We start from the raw sequence: 21,349 nt of genomic DNA on the forward strand, positions 1-21,349 counted from the left end.
TGCCGGTTGTGTTCAAATGCAAAAATGAAAACAAAACACATTGTTTACGTTTGATTTAGTGTTAAAACTTTTCAATAAAAATACATGAATTTTACAAGGTGAATACATTCATACGCATTTAAAGCTCAATACTTCTGTTTTAGTGCTATATACATTCATTCCAAACATTTAATGTATTTTTTTAGATTATGACATCATTGATATAACCTACAAAATGCTTTAGGGATATAGCACTATAAAAAGGGCAATAGTTCCACTATACAAGAAGACATAACATGAATTTACCGCAGTCTCCCAAAACACGCACCTCGTACAACATACACGCAACACACCGCATACATGGGAGGCCGTCCTTACATGACCATAGCTGTTAATAGGACGTTAATAAATCAAACAAACAAACAAACCTACAAAATAGAATCAGAAAATAGTGCGTGTTTCTCTATTATTCTAAAGTTTTCCACCTACAGTGTATGATTCAATGCAAAATTATTTTATATGTAGATTTCGGTTAGAAAATCCGTACCATTTCTGTATCTGAATACAGCTATTTCGAAACACATAAATATAATACGTTGGATTTTGAAGAAAGAAGACAGATAATGTTAATAGAAATACGAAATTCAGAAATAAAATAAGATATTACATAAAAAATGTTATATGGGTATGCGGTTAGATCTAATTGTTATCAGATATGTCACTTCCAGCCTCAGAAACATCCGCCATATTGCGTGGTCCTGGGTAGTCCTGAAAAATATCCAGGCCACCCTGACTAAGGAATGTAGCTACAGTAGAGCCTGTGCTTTGATGACGTAGACTAGGATGGACTACCTGTCGTCTCAGAGATCGTGGATGGACACACCTGGTAGGACGTAAAGGTGCATCTGCAAAGTATGATATGTATATATGATTGTAGGGACAATTGGAGATTACAAAAAAATAAACAAACTCTTAAGCAAAAACGATGACCATACATCACAGACTGTTTATTGTCTTTCTCAATTTCATCATCATAACTAATATTAATGGGATTAAGAAAGCTTTCTTATAAAACGTTTTGATGAGCATAAAATCAGACGAACGCTTGGAGACGTTCTATTCATAACTCTAAATAGTTTATATAACATCAAATTTTATCAAATGATATCGTTTTAGATATGGCAAAGTAATACGAAATACATACCGCGACTTAGATAACTTTCGCTTAATATATCTCAGTGTGTATCTCAACTAGACCAGTTTAAATATTTTATGTGAATAATTACATTATAAATGCACTGAGAGCAAATTATCTTCGCTAAATAATGCTTCTGATTACGTTCTAATAAAGGAAAGCTCTCGGAGTGTAACGTAATCAGAAGTAATGGCTAGTGAAGATGAGAGAAAAATGACATACCAAGAACAGTTTCAAAGCTTACTAAGCGAAATTTTTTACATTACACCTAAAAGTGAAAGTACATAATGACAATCCTAACTGACCTGGTGATCGATTGTAGCAGTTAGGTGCTGTGCACGTGTGGGTAGAACGGCGTGATGGTCGTCCTTTCTTATCGCGACGGTATGGAGGGATAACTTCGTCTACATGGCACACTGTACCGCAGTGATAGCAGGGAGATGTTGTGCTGTTCATCTGACCAAATCCACTGTAACAAATAAAGGTCCAGTTTAAACGGTATCAATAGCCATGTACATTTCACAGAATTTTTCATAAATCCGCGTTTAAAATGGACAATGTTGAGATTCCGTACAGCCGGTTATTTTCACGGGGATGATGCTTTCGCGATTTCGCGGAAATTACTAGGATCGCGAAAATTTGATCCGCGAAATATTGAAAAATGATTGAATTATATCTATCCTTAAATCCTTATCGCGAAAATCGCTAACATGATTTTCTCGTTTTTTGATCAAATCGTTTTTTCCATTTGTCTGTGAAAATAACCTGCTATACAGTAGTTTGTTACACCAAACACTTAAATAAGAGGTGTTTATTGCAATAATTAATTACAGTTTTCAAATCAGGATATAGAGTGTTTAAAGCAATAATTAATTCGAATGTCTACAAACCAACATATAAAATTTTTATTTTATTTATCATTCGTGTATTACAATGTAGAATGTTTGCAACTCACCATATATATAATGAAAATTATGTATAGCATTAATCAATTACAATGTTTACAATACATATTTTCCTCATATACCACAACGCAAAATTTCATAATGCCATATAATTAGCACACATTATTACACTTTTGTTTTACCGTATAGATTAAGGGTTTTATCAATCGTTAAGTGATCAACATCAAGATTTATACCGGAAAAAAACTAATAATTCTTTACAGAATATCACCACTTGTTATCAACAACAAAATTTTGTAGTGAGTCGTTAAACTTACTTAAACTCGTTTCCGCAATTTCCACAAACAAACTTGGCCCATCCCCACTCTCGATCCTTAGGTACAGCTTCGAATCGCTTCTTACATTTCTTACATTTGGAAACCTAGTAAAATATACTGAAATATAGCTTTGAGTCTCATCCCGTTATTTACTTCACAATATGCTTTATCATATATTGTCATGACCTGATAAGACACAAAAGCGCAGAAACCTGAATGAGAACTTAAATGGAGATCGATAAAAATTGAAAGACCGTTACCATTTTCCTAGTAGGCACTTTCCTCCACCACACATTATCATTCTCCTCACATGCAAACTGTCGTACTTGGAAAGGGACATGGTTTTGATAGGCTAGATTCCGTACATTATGGTCAGCTCGAATTTCAGTCCACTTTGATAAAGTAGAAAACATTTATTTCGTTGTTACATTGACAATTATCATCCTGGCAAAATAAGTAACAAACTCGGGAGTTGTCTGTACAAGTATGTACAGTACTCGGAAATGGTCTTGAATTGTTTGAGATAGAATAAAGGTAATAATAAAATGGAAAATATATATTGCAGTTTCGCCATTGCGCAAATACATAAAATATGTAAAATATATGTAACAGTGACCTAGTCTCCCAATTTCGTCACTATTTACTTAAAGATGCTCCGCCGCATAAATGATATTCATCATTTGAACAATAATTGGTGTTTACTCGTGTATATATATGTCTAATTAACACAATAAATAATATCAAATAATTTATTTTGCCTTTGATGCATGCGCAATCAGTACATTATTCCATATAGGATATAGTGACACAGAATTTTTTCGGGATGCAATTAATTATTTTTCATATTTTCAACTTGAAGTAAAATTAGAAGCTCAAACTTTTCAATGGTGGTAATGGTGTAAAGTAAGTAACTTTTGTACCTGAAGAAAAATACTAAATCGTCTGCTTATGTTTTTGATAGTGAAAAAATACCATTTGTACACGGTGTAGCATCTTTAAAGATATCTAATTATACATATCTAATTATACATTGTTCTGTATTGTGTTATAAATAAAATGAAACACAAAAACCTAACAGCAAAATTAACATTACAAAACATAATGATACCACGTTTATCCGCAACATCTTACTGACAGTGCAGCTATGGTATACGGTCTTAGGTCTGAAACCTAAACTGTAACCAAGTCTCCCTCTCCATTCTGGTCAAGTAGAGATTTATGACATTTAAGTCCACTTTCTCGGAATATAAGGTAGACATGTATTTTTTTTTTATCTAAATGCCCCTCTCCTTGCTTAGGTCCAAAGGTAAGGTCTAGTTTAGATTTAGTTTAGATACCGTTTAGGAAATGTAAGGGGTATACAGAGAGCAGGTAGATAGGGAGAGAGAAGAAAGGAGTTTTAGTGAGTGTAGGAGCTGGAGGTTGATGTTTTAGGCTACAAGTTGGATTGGAGATAACGCAAAGTGCATAGTTTAGTTGGGATAATAGGAATCCCAGCTTGCTTACAATTTCAGTGAAGAAGATACGGTATTGTAGAGAGCAGTGAAATGGATTTATAACCTTACGTGGCTGTACTAAAATACAAAACTGTGCTGTACATTTTTTGTGATATTGCTAAAAGAGAAAGCCAAGAACACAACAATACGCACCCCTTCTCCTGACCCTGAAATCTGCCTCACTTGTCGAGGTTCACCTGAAATACAAAATACAGTTAAAACCATATTGGTTTTGTATTTCAATAAAAGTACTTTACTACTTGTTATGGACTTTCTTATAGTTGGAAATTTATAAACTGGATCGATCAAAAGCTCAGACACACAGAAACGTAATAACAGTTCTATATAATTACTTTCGAATACGAAGTGGACGGCGGCCTGAAGGTCCCATTCATGATGCTCCAATATCCGTAAAGCCTCCTCCTCCGTGAACCTGCCCTTTAACAGCTCCTGAAGACGTCTGGCCTAAGGTTTCAAAGGAACAACCAAATAGGGCTAGCACATATTATAAGAGTTATATAGATATGCAACCATCAAATAGTGGATAATAACCCCTACAAATGCACTCTATGAAAAGCGGAACGAGGTAAATATATCATTTCGGTTGTTATTAAACTTGTCAAGTACATTATGACAGTAAATTAATTACAAAAAAATGTTTCTATTGATTTTACATTTACATCCATTGAAATATTAAAACAATGAGGAAAGTCGTTTTTTCTTGAATAAAATTCTGTAAAAACGTACATCAGTCGATGCAATAATTTTAACAGAGTCATTTAATATCGTGATATAATAACAATAATAATAATTGATAATAATATATATTTTATTTTCGTGTCACAAATTAAAATACATATAGAATAAACATTAAAAAATGTCCGGCCAATATTTGACCTATGAGACACGCATACTTTAAAAATATTCATATATTATACAGTGAATAAATAGGTTGTATCAGACGTCTCACATGTCATATAACCTGATAGATGCATACAAGTATTGTTATATACGTCAGTAGACTGTACTCGATAAGCTAATAAACCAGTGATAGTCTCGCACTAACCCTGGGCAACTTTGCATTGCTATAGATACATGGGGGGGCTCCTTACTGTTAATAGGACGTTAAAATAATCAGCCAAAAATTGCTATAGGGATAGCATTGATACACTGAACATGTATTTGAATACATATACATGTACGTATATTAACAGTGAGTTAATTACAAACGTATGTGATACATTACACGAAATACATAGGCACGTGCGGTTTCAGACACAACTATTTCACTTCAATCGGTAATACGCTTCTGATCAGTTATCATTTTTTATAAAGAAAATTGTTTACATAGATACATGTACCTTTTGAGTTGTGTTTTTTAGATAGTGGTAGTCCATAGATATTGAAATAGATACGGTTTCATTACATCTTATGATAATGGAAACTGATATAAAAGATAATATGTTACAATAAAACGATCACATGAAATATATTTACCCGTCTATGCCATGTCAGTACATACATGCTCCATACACCCTACCTTTATGACCCTACCTTTACACTTTGAACATGGATAACCGAACCCGAACCGTTCAAAACATTAAGCTTAACCACATTTCTATAAACTTTTAAAAAATCACAGTCAATATAAGATTATTGAAACATTTCATTGATATTGCTTTCTTGTGCAGAGTGCAAACGATGAGACATAAGACGATCGAGAAGAGTCGTAAACTATATTTGTATCGGTAATGTGGAATTCAATATCATATTGTACAAAGCTGTAGAACAACCAGACCTGTATACCTGTTCAGCCATATAACAGCTTTAATTATCGGGTAGGACTAGTGTATTGTGTTTCGGTTATAGTGTATGTACATGTACGACCAGGTAATCATGTATATAAACCACATGTATATCAACATTAACAAGTAGTGGCATGCTTGGCTTGTTCCTTCGATTCTATAGTTGGATATTTCTATTCTCTATATTTTCTAGTCTCCATTTATGATTAGTCGACATTGTTCGACTTTTCCTTTACTTAACACTACTTTCTTTTTCAAATTAGAATAAAGAACATCATTCAATATATAATTAATACATTACCACTAATTATAGCGATAACTCCATGTCACCTAACTTTAATGTCCCAAAATGATCAATTTTATATCACTTTGGCACGTGTATGTAGACAGCCTTTCTTTCGTGAGTAGTCATTATAGTCAGATCTGCCTACACAGCAAATTAAATCTCTTAAAATGTAATTGTTGATCATTGTACATTGTTAGATCTAAAGTCGTAGTTGCGTTTACGTCTTTAACTCGAAATTAAAAGAACGTGTATTTGTAAAAAAAAACCATGTGACTGTTTATTATTTTAGTTAGGATTTGCACTATGAATTTGAAAACTATTCCTTTCGAAAGCATATTTAAGTTACATGTGAATAAGGTCATGACTGCAACGTATCAATATTTTGTCTTTTTATCATATATTTTATTATTATATCTGTAAACATTGACTTGCAGCTGCCAAGCACTGACCGCTGGTCGGCGGTTTTTCTCCTAGTACTCCGCCTTTCCTCTACCAACAAACCTTCCACGTCCTTACATGACCTTGACTGTTAATATGACGTTAAACTAATAAAGCCCCGCGTTACCCCGCATTAATTTTTTTTTTTAATTCTGGGTGTTCAGTTATCAATGATTCAATATTATGATTAAACTATGAACACACTTTTTGAAAATAAAATCGTTCTAAAGATAGAAATAATGAAATGCTTCGTTAAAATAAGATTTGGCTTCTACCACATTAGCATTTTAAATCACTAGTTAAAATGTCAATCGATTGATTTCCTTTTACTGCATTAACTACGTACCTGTCAGTATCTACATTGTAAATTAAATACTAATGTTTACACTGTTAGAAAAACAGTAGTTTTTTATTGATCGATGTGATCAAATATTACTTGTATATGAATGGACGCTTACATGAAGTGATATTTCTATGTTTTTTATGTTGATTTATGGATCACTACCTCTCATATGTATGTTGGTATATGGTACATTTAACTAGAGTATGTTAGACCATAACAATTAACTTCATGAACACTATTGTTAAATAATTAATGACTACATCTTTATTTGATTGCAAGTCGAAATATCAAAAAAAAAAAAAAAAAAAATGCAGATGATCATCACCAGCTTTGAAACACAAGGCTTAGTTATTGTTTTAAGTGTTTAAGTTCTTACTTATTTTTTTCATCCTGATCTTTTTGATACAGTCTTTGTTTATTTTCTGATATTAATGCCTGCCTTGTAGTTTGCTCCTAAATGACCTTAGTTGTCGATGGGCCGTAAAACAAATTGTTTATGTTAACAATAAACCGGTATGATAATCTACAGATAACCTGTCTTTTACATCGTACATCCTATGCCATATTGACATTTGTTTTTGAGCTAGAAGTACTCATTTCTACATGCATTTCTACAGTCATATATAGTATCAATGGGAAAACACATTTAGCTGAATATGTATATTAACAACAGTGACCAGGAAATACAAATACTCCTGGCTGCCGGAAGTTTGCGGTAATCGAGAATAACCGTTGCTCAGTGATCTGTACACCCACTTTACCTCTTATCTCAGACATGATTATCTTATCGAGAGTAAATGTCCTACGATTCGTCAACACACATATACTGGTAATAACCAAAACGGAGTACACATTTTTTATCTATATGGACAGCCGTTTCATTGGCCCGCGTTGTTATTAATAGATACAAACCGGAATAAGGATTACATGTACATGAGGTGATAAAATCTAACTTCTAATATGGAACTTACAACGGGCGAACTCTTTCTATATATGTTTACTGTAAACATGTTGTCCTAGCAGCATACACATGAGTCTGAGAAAAATGTAACAAAATTTCTGGTAATTATATATTGTGTGATTGACTTTAGAAATATGTGCCAGTTATTGAAAGGACAAACACAATGCACTTATGCACATACAGCTGCATTTCCGCTGACTTAGATGTAAACTAATTACGAACATATTTGCTTATCAGACGCTGTGTTGCTACAAACCGATAACATAACTAGTTATATATAGACTGAAAAAGGAGTTTATCGGCTATCCCTTACCTCCAACACACACATTTTAAAACAGTTGTAATGTAAACAAACGTGTTGATTGAACCGGTTCAAACATGTCAACACCAACATACCTGCTGCAGTTGATCATCCGTCGCTCCGTGATCCCCAACAACTGCAGCTTCTACTTCCATCGCCGGGACCCAATAGGGGCTTTAGGGAGCTACGTGCCAGGGCAAACGCTTGAGGTCAGGTTGTTTTACTATAGAGTCTACAATGTTATCACGGCGTGTAAGGTTGCACGTAAAAACACTTCAATTGTTAAAGACGAGAGGAGTGCACAATACACGGCTACTCATGTGTGCTGTTTCAACGGGTACACACGCTCAATACGGTGCGGAGTTAACGTAACGCCCTGCACTAATAAATTGTCACATTGATTATTACGTCTAGCTTGAAAAAGTATGAATGTCGCCTATTGGGGTCGGTTTATTCGCCTATGTCATTCGAAAGCCCCGAAACGAGATATATAGCGTAACGGCACGTAAAATAGAGCAACCAACTAAATAATTTAGACCACAGTGTTAAACTTTGTTAAAGTTTTGTACTGTATTATTAAAACAAAGGAATATTAGTTAGCTATTGTGTTCTATAATTAAAGTCTAGGTTCTCATATAACACTAAATAGAAAAAAAAAGTTTGGGTCCTTCTGCTAAAACTCCAACCAGGGTAGCTTTATTGAAATCAGGCGCATTTTGCACTAAAAAATCCTGAAATTCTAATGCTTTTACCTATTCATTATCAAAGTTGATATTTTGAACCTAAATCTCAATATGAATTTCCAAATTCATATCATGGTTATCTAGGAATAATTACCTGTCAGAAAACATTTTTACTTTTGAAATTCATAATTAGCCAGCCAATCAGCGGCCGGGGTAAAATTCTATCCTGGGCTCAATCTTGTATACACAGGGGCCATTTCGAAGGTCTTTTTTATTTAGTTGGTTGATCCCTAAAACTCTTCACCTGTCATTCGATAGCTCTACTAGCCGTATTATCAGACACATCGTTTCAAATGTAAGTAATCTAATTCAGCGAAATATACCTATTTAAGAAGCCAACTATGTTGACAAATAGAATTGGATATGCACAAAATATTATGAAATTAAACAATGTGCTCCGGAAGATCCATGGCTCTCTGCTACGTGCTTACGACACTTGATAAAAAATTCGTCAAGTGTAGTCGAATACAAAACTCCCTAATATTCATTCTTTTCAGTTAATCACCTTATTTTATTTGCTCTAATTTAAATTGTCGTGCGTTGTTCTTGTTTACCGTGATATTATTTTAATTTTTCATCAAAACTGTTTTTCTTGTGTCATTTACTTTTGCTATGTTTAATGCATTCGTCGTTATGTCTGTGAAAAAGAACTTTGAAGTCGAGATCGGTTTCGTACTAAAGTCGACATACTTGAACATATCAGGCGATGCATGCACCCACTTGACCTATACGTCCTAAATCATCAATACTTTGTCCTAAAATGCAATCCTGTATCTTCATCAATGTTTTGTCCTTAAAAATAATGAATTATCTTAAAATATCAGAGCCCGGCACCATAAAACTTTCTCAGACAGATTTTTTACTCAGGTCCCTATGTAAAATCACATACTTGAGTAAAACATTTGTCTGAGAAAATTTCATGGTGCCGGGCCCAGTGATTTATAAAAAAACCAATGCTTTTGATATGACGTTATTTATCACATTATCACACCTGTCTATTAAGACCACCGAAGAGACTTGGAAAAAATCTTTATAACCAATAATAGCCTTAATATTATGAAAATTGGACAATATGCAACAGGCCGACAGCGAAGACAAAATATGCTGAAAGTGACCATTTGGGACCCTGAATACGCGCAGGTGGTCTTTATTCAGAGGCGGTCGCTAGGGCAGGTTTGGCTGTACATGTATAATGATATTATTTCACAGCGATATTCTTCGATGTTTGGTCATCATCGATTCTGAAATATTTATTTTAACGTAATCAAGATGATACCAACGGGGAGGAATTTTATTCAGCCAACACATAGTTGAAATAAAATAAACGCCCATTTTTATGATCAAATTAGCGGTGTGCCAAGTCACAATTAACTCTGGAGGGCAGAATAGAAAATTAAATCAATTATCGTTTTAATTAATCATTGATATTTTAATCAGAATAACAGAGGCATGCACTCAATGGATATGAATATGAAGAACAACCCTCATGATATAATCGATTCACGTTTACAGTTCCGAAATGAGTCAGAGTAATTTGCTTTATTGATAGCCCACGTATCATGTTCGTCGCCGACAGTTCGTCGAATTCATGAAGGTAAGATCAATGCTTCATACAATACTTATTTCTATGCACATAAACACTCTATCAAGTATACTGAAATGTTATTGAATTTGGATAATATGAAGCTCGTTTCAAATATCAAGCGCATGTATTCAACCAATATATAAAACTGTATATTTACAATTTGTTATTTAATAAAATAATACATTTGCCTATTCATCAACAACATTATACATCAATGCATTATCGAATCCAAATCATAGTGGACATTTTCTGTCGCAATTGGCAATCACTGGTTAAAATGGTAAAAATGGAATGCATAACTTTGAACAGCTTTAATTTTACCACATGATTAATTTTACCACACGATTCGTCAACAGAAGTATAAATGACTGAAATGAAACATTGATATTCGGATTTCACAAAGTAGCCAATTCATGTCTTAAAACTCAGAAGTCAGAGGAAACATATACGACCACATATATGGGTTGCACCTCTTACTTGTTACTTTCTTTACCATACCATTAATTCATAAGCAAAATCAGCACAATGGTTGCACATTCATTCTTACCCAGTCTTTTTCTCCTTAATTAATTATTGATTATCAAATCCTCGACTTCACAAGGAATGGTTTTTATCCACACATTTATTCGTTTGGTTATATCACACCATAAAACATCCCTAGTGTCTGATCCTAGAGTTTCACCCATAAAAAATGAGTAATGATATGTTTTTGTCGGATTCACTGCTGTATGATGTGATAATCTATAGAACATATCTTGTCCTCACTGCTCTGGAATAACAGGTAAGGATGATACGTAGGAATCTAGGGAGCAGAGATCATCCTGATCTAGGAACGTATCCACAGTAGAACCAGAGCTGACATGCCTAGAACTGGCGTATATGACCTTCGGTCTGCCCCGCCTAGACTGTGGACTGACACAAACATGTCCCGCCACTGAATAAAAAAAAATCACAAAGGAAGTGATCAAGATATTCTTAATAAAGGTTATGTGTGAAATAGATTTGGGGCAGAAAGATTAATATAGACTTAATTATTCGGAACCTGCTGGTTGGGTATTTAGGTAACATCAGCTATACAAGTTGTGTGCATGGGTTGGCAATACACGTAGATGTAAAAGAATAATGATGTTTTAAAAAATTTTCAGGTCTGTTTTGTCAGGGGCCACACAGAAAATTTAAGCGACGATAAGCACGAGAGCTGTAGTGTTTTTCAGATTACTTTAGGACTGATCAACGTCGTTGCACTTTACACAATAGAAATAAGTACATAGTGTATATATAGTATCATATAAATACGGAAAGTTACAACATGTTATGATATATCTTAACGATGTATTTAAAAGTAACCTCCAAAATATATTTTACCTCCGCCTAAATGCCCATTATGTCCACCTTGATATCGACCAGGGGCTCCATCGTGATCACCTCCCGCCGCCATGTTGCCTCCTTGGTTAGTACTTGGTGTGTCTCGGTTATACACCACTTCAACACCATCTACGACAAATCAAACTGATGATTAAATTTTGCTGGCCCCGATTTCTTGAGTCTAAAACGACTTCAATCAGTTGACATTTTTGACATACGTTACATATTATAAATGTTGATATTTTCGCGAGTTTGAATTTCGATATTTGCATTTTTCCCGATTATTACACCTTGAAACTAGAAGAACAGAACGTGGTTTCAAATATATTCACAATGAAAGTCAACTTCAGGGCCCAGTTGTTCAAAGGCTGATTAGGCTAATCACAGTTTAACGATAATTTACAACTCAAGACAAAATTATTTCTGGTAATAGAAATTTTACAAAATTTTATAAAGTTATTTAAGAACTCCATTCTTTACTTACTTGCGTTATTTAATGAAGAAATGATTACAACTTTTGCAGTTAATGAGAAATGAAAATTTCACTAATCCTGTGATTAAGCTAATCATGCTTTGAACATCCGGGCCCTGGAGTAGGATGACATCGGAAAAACATTAGACAGCCAGTATAGGGGAAATAACATTTTTTTCAAGTGATGAAAAAGTGATGATAAGATGACAATTTTTAAGTAAGAAGAGATACATTCACATAGCGTGCTATAAAGTCAATGAAATATAATTATTCTGAAAATAGTTCACAAAGGGCAGATGATGTATTTCTGAAAAGTATCATTATAGAGTGTGCTTTCCGAGAGTCTATGTGGATGAAGAAAAATAATTAATAAATCTTCATTGTCAATTATAGACAATTCCTACCTGCGCCAGATTGTCGATTTTGTCCGCCTTGATGTTGTCCGGAAGTAACACCATGGTCACCAACATGTGCTACATGACCATTCACTGTTTGGTTCTGTCCTGCGGAGGTACGGTTATATACTATTTCTCCTCCTCCTCCGGTCCCTGTATTCCTACTGTCCGCCTGATGGCTCCTAAACCCGTCACAGTCGGGAGCATTACAGCTGTGTTGCTGGCGGCTTCGTCTACCACGCCGTTTCGAGGGCGGACGGATTTCTAAAATATTGAGTACAGCGAAATGCTATTTTATTCCAAAATGACAATTAAAGGGCTATATATCATAATTACCAATAATATCACTGTAAAGTCATTGCAGATATTCGTTGGTGCTCAAATGACTTTACTTTTCGTTTATTCATTCTTTCGAACCAATTGAAAGTAGAAAATATTGATAAAAATATAAAGCGTGTATAAAAGATCTTCTTCGTCTACGGATTTTTGTTCACATGTATTGTTCTGGGATGTAATTTATATAATTTTACCTGAAAATAAGACACTCACACTTTTCAATAAATTAAGTAACTTCCGTTACTGCACAGAAAAATACTAATCGTCTGCTCCTGTTATCAATTGATACAATTTTTTTCAGTTGACGGTGAAGCATCTTTAAGCTGTTTTAATTTGACTCATATTCTTATAGCTATTGCTGTTAGTTTGTGTCATATTATTATGAATCTCTAACTGTTTTCTGTATTATTTCGCGAAATTCGTGAAAAGAAAATAGTACATCATGCGTGAATACCCATGCATATTAAAATGTCTAGATATTTTTCGTACCCTGTGTTATCTATTTTAAATAACACTTGAAAACATACCTGTAGGGTAGGCTATGCTTCTGCACTTGTAACATTGACTTCCCACATCATAACAACCATGTCCGCTTAAAAGAATGAACACCAATGAACAATCTAATTAAAATCAAACTTGTAATTCCACTCCTCTACGATGCTCTACGGCACTCTCCAATAGAGTACTGTTCTGGCGCGTGTCAAAGAGCATCGTAGTGGAGCAGAATGAAAAGTCTTATTTTAATATGATTGATCAATGAACAGAGTAATAAAGACTAAACAACATTCACAATTAAACCTAAAGAACACTCAACAGTAAAACACAAACCAAAAGAGTAACTTGCCATAATGAAGAAAATGAGATTCACATTACTTCTTTGAAAATAAATCTAAAGTCATTGATATATCCTGAATTACGTGTTTTGTACCTGGATCATCTTCTCATCGATATCACGTTAGAGTTTGACCAATACGATGAATTCATTACGTTACCATAGCAACTGAGATTAAGAAAAGTACAACACGACGTATTCTATTTTATATATTTTCTTTGATGCGAAGAACCAGTCTAATGACTTACGGTCGAGATTGAAAGTACTCTTTGACACATTTGATCTCCTACTGTATAAAGTCTTAAGACAAACTGTTTATTACGTTTGCATATGGCAACAGATAGTAAGGAGTTACGCGATAAGACGAAAGAGAAGGAATCGATGCTGCGAAAAGGGCAAAGGTGAAAAGTAGTACTAAAGATAAATTTCATCAATTGTTTGTTACCTAAATTCATTGCCACATTGACAGCTATAAACAGCCCATCCCCATTCTTTGTCTCGTGGTACTGGGTCGTATTTCACATGACACCGATGGCATTTCGATACCTGTTGCAGATTAATGATTAATAAACTTATTTGAAAATGCATTTGGTACAACCATGTTTTTCATGACACCTTTGTTGAATTTTATTGTTTGGCGACTAGGAACATCCTGTCTACTGACCCAATTTATTATTTGTTTTCATAAAATCATTTTAAAACAATTTTGTTTTTACCATGCGTTCAATTTACATGGTACAAGTTATCGGTGGTATAAATTAAACTTAAACTGGTTTTGACAGTATGAGTTACCAATTTCATGAATGACAACCATACCTGATTTTAATGGTACGATTTACCAATAACGTTCATGACAACCATACTTAATATGAATGACGATTATAAATATTTATTAAGAATTATCAAAAATATAAAATGGATAGCCAAGGAAATATACATAACAAAGCTATTTCTTTAAACCAAACGGAAAATAAAAATAATGTATAATCATTTGATTCACACATAATGAATCTGTGTGGGAAAAAACACCCAAAGAGACATTACCTCTTTTCTGGAGGGCACCTTCCTCCACCAGAAACGGTCGCAATCCTGGCACGAGAAAAGCCGAGTACTTGATCTAATACCGTCGGCAAGACTCCGAGCGATGTCTGGATCACTCTGGATTGTCTGTATTTCTCCCTAAAATATTTATTATAATTATTATTAATTTTTTTTATAAAATCATATTAGAGCATGGGACATGTACATGTTTCCATACTTGATACATTAATGATGTGATATTTGATGAAGTAACTTGCACTAGGCAAATACAACTGCAGTTTACATGTACAATGTGCATGTATGTACCATTTGTTCACTAAACCTTCGTCAAACATTGCATTTTACAAAAGAGATTTCATGTTTAGTTAGATTTAAGTGAACATAATCATTAAATATAGTTTCATCATGAAAAAATTGCATAACGTTAACAAAGAAAAAGAAAAAAAATATCGCGTGGCAAAAACAAAGGCTATGTTGAATTCAATCGTTAATCAATGTACAGTCGAGACTGTCTGAGCGACCCCCTGTATGTAGCGACTCCCTGTCTTATGTGACCTTACTTGAGACCCCAAACGTATTTTGCTATATAATGGGTCTGTCTTCAGCGACTCCCTGTCTTACGTGACAAGCGACCATGTTTTTACAACCCACACAGTATAAAAAGTCTGTCTTGAGCGAATTTTCATTCGCCTGAGGCCTTAAAGAGGTAGTGTAATTGAAATGTTCCTTCCTTTATTCAGAAAGAAAATTTTAATCCAACAAAAACAAAAAAATAATTATGAAAATCGATCCAGAAATCTTCGAGATATTTAAGATCAAAATTTGCCCATTTGCACCTGTTTGAAAAACGCAACTTCCGGTTTGGCTTCGAAGCATTGTGACGTCATATGAGCAACATTCAAGGCAGTGAGAGCGACCACCTGGCGGTACCGCGAACGAAGAAATAGCTTTTTATGAGGGGGAATCGCTATATTGCACACTTTTAAGAATGTTCGTTTTAGTATATTATTGATACTTTTCTTATATATGATACTTAATGAATTTTGACTAATTTTCAGTCGAATTTCACCTTCGTTTTTCAACGAATTTTCCATAAATTCTGTTGTTAGTGCTTAACAAAAAATTGACGTCAATATCATGTTCCGCTGGCGATAAAACTGCCTGTAACATTAGAATATAAATTAAATAGACCACGGAAAATTATACCATTATTATGGAATCTGCAAATTTTTATCTACGATCATACGGAATTTAATTAAATTTGGTTAAATAACGAAACTGTGACAATCAACTAAAAATATGTCAAAAGGCATGAAATATATTAAAAAAATTATACAATACCAGGAAATCTGATTTTACAATTAATTGCAATTTGCAAACGTAAAGAATTGATTTCGACAATGTCAAAGGCCCAATACACGTAACTTTTCAGGGTTTTTTTTAACCACAAACATATATGTACAAGAAAATTTACCACGTTCTCTCTGCATAAAATGTTAACTGAAGCTAGGTACATTTGTAAGTTGTTACTGAGAAGACATGAACGTGCCTCAGACATTGACATATCTGAGCTTTAATTTCCAATATCGCAAGATTTTACAGCAATCAACTTAAAGTTCGCTGTTCATTATTTACTCCGTTCATAGGGAGTTTACGGCGTATACATCAAATTTAGTAGATTTTACAGTGATAGGTATTTTGTTCTGGTTATGCAAAATACAAGTCCCGGAACGTAAATTAACGTTTTTTGCAACATATACTTGAAGATTTCTTTATAGCGACACATTTCATATCATATGCTTCGGTTTGGTTGCAGAAATAAATGATTCAGTAACCAATGGAACACGCCTCGTCAATCAGTTGGTAATTATAATTGACTGACACATGAATATCGAGGCTTGTAGCCAATGCTATGGCGGGGGCGGGGCCTTTAGATCTACGGCGACCTCCCGCAAAAAAAACATATTACATAAAAATGCATGCGTTCGTGTCAAATGACAGGTTGTTATAGACTTATAGCGATACGATGATCAATATGTTGCAAATATTCCAGTTGTGAATATCAGAAAAATAAATTACAGCCAATTTATTCAAGATGCTCCACCGCCGACAGAGTATAAACGATACTCACCATTTGAACTATAATTGGTGTTTAATCGCGTATGTATATACAGGTATCTAATTAACACAAATGATAAATTAATTTGATTTTGGTGCATACGTAATCAGTACTTCATTGCATATAGGACATAGTGCCACATATTTTTTCGGGATGCAATTATTTTTATATCTTTATCTTGAAGTAAAATTAGAAGCTCAAACTTTTCAATGGTGGTAATGATGTAAAGTAAGTAACTTTTGTAATACTAAGTGTAAAGTCGTCAGCTCTTGTTTTTGATAGAGAAAAAAATACCACTTGTCAGAGGTCATCTTCAAAAATGCTGAAATCAAGAAATTGAAGCATATTTTATTCTCTTACCGATTATCGATATTACCGATTATCGATATTTTGTAAGTTACTACACGCTTCAAAAGTCTGTCGACAGCATAATTTACATTCCCTGTATCTTTTACCATTAATCACTGACAGATACTTTTAAGGACTTAATTTGCAGTAAACTAATTATTGTATGATATGAAAGATAACTGCAGAGCTTATAATTAACCGACTTGAAAGAAAAATGATAACATGCATTAAGGTTGTTAATGAATATTTATATGTATAAATATATCGTAAATTGACACATTCGGAAGTCTGAACTACAATGTACATTATTATTGTACCACGGAACACGTGTGTTTATGACATAAGATTTAGATCTTCGTCGTTGGTAGAGTTTTAAAAGAAAAGAGAACTATTCTTGTACATGTATAAACAAGTGTCGAAAATTATAATCAATCTTAATTTCTACAATTCATGTTCGTATTCTGTAAATTATAAAAGGGGTAGAATCTACTGCAGTATTTCATATAACAAACATTAGGCCAATGATGTATCTTTATATCATTATACCGACAAAGATACCGACAAGTGCCGAGATATCGGGAAAATGCCGAGGTGAAAAAAACCCAAGTGCCGAGGTCTCCTGATACCGCTGCTGCCTGCTGCAACAATGCACCGGCATCCTTTGTGCCGAAAACTTGCCATTTTTATCACATTTACAGGAAAAAACTTAAGCTTAGGCATACAAAAAACTGTATACGTACGTAAAAAGATAAATTCAAATATAAAGAGGCGATGAGTTATAATGCAATGTTTTCAAATTAATACGCATCGAGCACGAAGCCATCGTGTTGTCACAACACAGACGTAATCTGTTGCTCACAGTACGTCACTTCCGGTAAAAGGGGGAATTCCCTAAAGTTGAAAATTCTAAAGGTATGTTTTTGAACGGAGATTACTTTTACGCCTTTTATATGTGAAATGACGCACCGGAAATTTTTTTGCTTCGTGTTATAGTATTTTTTATGGTTAATCAATGATTTTATTTAAGGTTTGCTTCCACATTACACTACCTCTTTAATAATGATCGATAAAGAGGTGTGAACATCGAACTAAACATCGACTGTTGACTACGATCGGAGTACATTACTGTGTAACCAGATTGACAGATCATGAAAGATCGTTTTTGTACATTGAAACTGTATTTCATATGTAAATCTGAAGTATCACAACTACCATGAGAGAGAACATGATGATATCACGAAACTGCATGCTTGTATGCACCTAGGAACAACTGAAGACGAGTGAAGTTAATCATGGACAGACCACGAAAAATTCTGATGAAGACATTGATTTCTATAGAAAGTATTGGTCTAAATATCCTAGGATAAGCCAATGTTTTATAACGTCGGCTTTCCAAGTACCGTCGTACAAGAGTGTGTGGTGTGTCTGATTTGGGAGATTGTGGTATGTTTGTGTTGTGTATGCTGCATGGTATTCAACAGGAATTATTGCATTTTTTATAATGGTGTCTCACAGCAGCAAACCCGTCAGATAACCAGGAGAGACAAATAGACCTGCCACATTAAACTGAAATGACAGTTGTCTTTCTCCGGGTGCTAAGGGCTAAACAAGAATAAGGTCTTTCACAGTTATACGTTCTGGTTTGAGAAATTTTCAACAACGAAACACTTTTAACTTAAAGTATATATTTTATGCCATACATGTACACATAACTCTCGATAGATCTGATGTGAGCGTGCTAGGGTCTTAGAATAAAAAAGAAGCTGGAGTACCCGGAGAAAATCTGAGTCTTCTCACTTCCATATCGTCGGTTAGATGAAAGGCAAATTCTCATATCGCCTAACTGGGAATTCAAAGTCAACATTACACCGGCTTCTGTATTTCATATCAAACAGACAATGAAATATTTATCCGTTTGGTGTTCTAAACATGGGGACCTACCTCTGTTAGTCTTTGAACGGCTTGCCGAACGGTAGCTGGCTCATCTACAAAAAAAAATCAGAATTAGAATTTTTCTTTCTCCCCCCCCCCAACTAAAAATATCAAACTGTTATATTTCAACGTAGTTTTGGAGAACGTATTATTTTAAGAAGCACCTTTAATCAAATAATGTTACTTACTTTCCTGTATGAAACTAATGACCTCATCGTCGTTCCAGTCGTTGTCTACAAGAAGAGCATCAATTTCCTCCTGAGTGAATCTCCCATGGTACAGCTCTCGTAAATTGAGTACCTGAAAAACGATACAATTATCTCCACAATATAACATATAATATATAAAAGAACATCTGCATAGTAAATGCCACACTAATCCAGTAGGTAAGTAACAGAAGGCTTGGTCCAAAATGTCGCCAAAATGATGACTGAATTTTGGCTGTTTTGTATTGAATAAGAAGCAATCTGATTGAAATACAGATCCTTATTATCACTACCGTTTGATATGAGGATCTGACAATATCCCATTAGGGGTCACGTCAGGATGACCTTTGGAAATGGCCAATCAAATTGGCACTGCCAGAATCTTGACTGGGGACGAACTATTTTGAAAAAAGTTGTCCGAATTATTTTCGTGTATGTAGTCATCTCGCCCAAAGTGCACAACAATGCTCAATGTATATGCTTACTGGGACGAAATGGCGTTAACAACTGACGTAGAAATGTGTAGAACATGAATTTGATCTGGAGTACACGTGGTAAAAGGTCATCCGAACGTGACCCCATATGGGATACTGTGAGATCCTATATTGAACGGAGTGGTTATAAGGATCTGTATTTCAATCAGATTGAATAAGAAGGAGCAAACATTTGAATGATGCGCATTGTTTTCATTAAAATTACGTTTTAAATTGTAGTTCCATAGACAAATTCAAACTTTTATTATTAACTTTGCTCGATCCTTTATCCTAGATATCGACCGATCAATGGTTCTCGATTCTATAGTGTACAGACATCTCTTTATGTGACTGTCACAATATTACACCTGTATAACGTTTTATTATAACAAAAAAGCCAATAATTCGAAAGAGAATGAACATATATCGGAGATCTATATAAGAAGTTAAGTTGTTAAATATTTTATCTGTGAGTGACAACAGTCGATCGATATTACACAAAATAAAATGACATTTAAAAATAGAACTAAATATTATAGTCAACCGATTTTGGCCCATTACTTCCTTATCAGATAAGTCAATAAACTTTGAAAGTATATCATCGTCCGGAATACCGACTGTGTCGACAATGGTATTACATATACAGTACACACTAACACATTTAATTAGTAAAACATCGCTAAGAATTCATGCTATATCATTGACTTTAAAATATTATTGAATATAAAAACACAACATAAAAACAACGGACATAAACGAACACCAAGTAATATATATTTTATGAACCGCGCCTAAGAAGTTTTAACGTTTACGACGCCTACATGAAACGTTATTTGAATTAGGACAAGCGTCCAAGGAATATGTACAGTGTCCGGTCAAAAGGCCTTTTTGTACTGTTACTATCAACCCATTCAACTGATATCATCAATTTAATCGGAGTTTTTTTTAATTGATATCTGTTTGATGTTGACTGTCGGTCAAAAGAATTCATTAAATTGTTTACCATTTGATCACCAGATTCAACATTAACAACTGTTTCGTCTTACTCGATTCATAAAATGACGTTCATTTATCAACATTTTGAAAATATTTAACAAAATCACATACATATTCAGTTATTCCCATCTATTTTTAGTTTCACTTTCGATATCTCCTGCTTCTGTAAACACTATAGAATAAACAGGATGCAATAATATATTCCTGTTAAAAGTAAAACTTAAATATGTTACCTGCTTGAGTCGTTCTCTTTGTTCCTGAAGATTATCTGTCATCCTTAAAAACCATCAGATCTTCGATCAAATATCTATGTTGATAAAACGATCAGAAACCTTATGATGTGTGGACGGTCCTTACTCTTTCGCCACTTATGCAAGGCTTGCGTAGAACGTAGATGTGTATTACGTCACTGTATCGTGCGCTTGTGTATTTTTATATATATTAAAAAAATGCAAATTACATATCACAATACATTTACAT

General features: G+C 34.1%; 1 protein-coding gene across 6 annotated transcripts; it reads right to left on the reverse strand.

The window, feature by feature from the left end:
* Window positions 1-11: 11 nt before the first annotated feature.
* On the reverse strand, window positions 12-21,282 carry LOC138333802 (shiftless antiviral inhibitor of ribosomal frameshifting protein-like). Of its 6 annotated transcripts, XR_011210032.1 has the most exons (10): window positions 21,103-21,279; window positions 19,383-19,494; window positions 19,204-19,247; window positions 4,246-4,357; window positions 4,046-4,089; window positions 2,657-2,788; window positions 2,397-2,500; window positions 1,480-1,643; window positions 408-884; window positions 12-207 (listed from the first exon to the last, which is right to left on the reverse strand). XR_011210032.1 is itself a non-coding variant. In XM_069282406.1 (9 exons), exons 1-9 carry the CDS (start codon window positions 21,142-21,144, stop codon window positions 679-681), a joined length of 960 nt encoding a protein of 319 aa, XP_069138507.1. In that variant the 5' UTR covers window positions 21,145-21,279; the 3' UTR covers window positions 12-678. The 6 variants fall into 6 exon arrangements, 5 of the variants coding, with proteins under 5 accessions (XP_069138507.1, XP_069138508.1, XP_069138509.1 ...); XM_069282406.1 differs by having other exon boundaries at window positions 12-884; XM_069282405.1 differs by lacking the exons at window positions 12-207; window positions 408-884; window positions 1,480-1,643; ... (2 more) ...; window positions 4,046-4,089; window positions 4,246-4,357 and adding exons at window positions 10,172-11,288; window positions 11,720-11,848; window positions 12,596-12,850; ... (1 more) ...; window positions 14,200-14,300; window positions 14,799-14,933 and having other exon boundaries at window positions 21,103-21,274.
* Between the last annotated feature and the right edge of the window lie 67 nt (window positions 21,283-21,349).

This window comes from Argopecten irradians, chromosome 10 (assembly GCF_041381155.1).
Source record: "Argopecten irradians isolate NY chromosome 10, Ai_NY, whole genome shotgun sequence".
Classification (NCBI taxonomy): domain Eukaryota; kingdom Metazoa; phylum Mollusca; class Bivalvia; order Pectinida; family Pectinidae; genus Argopecten; species Argopecten irradians.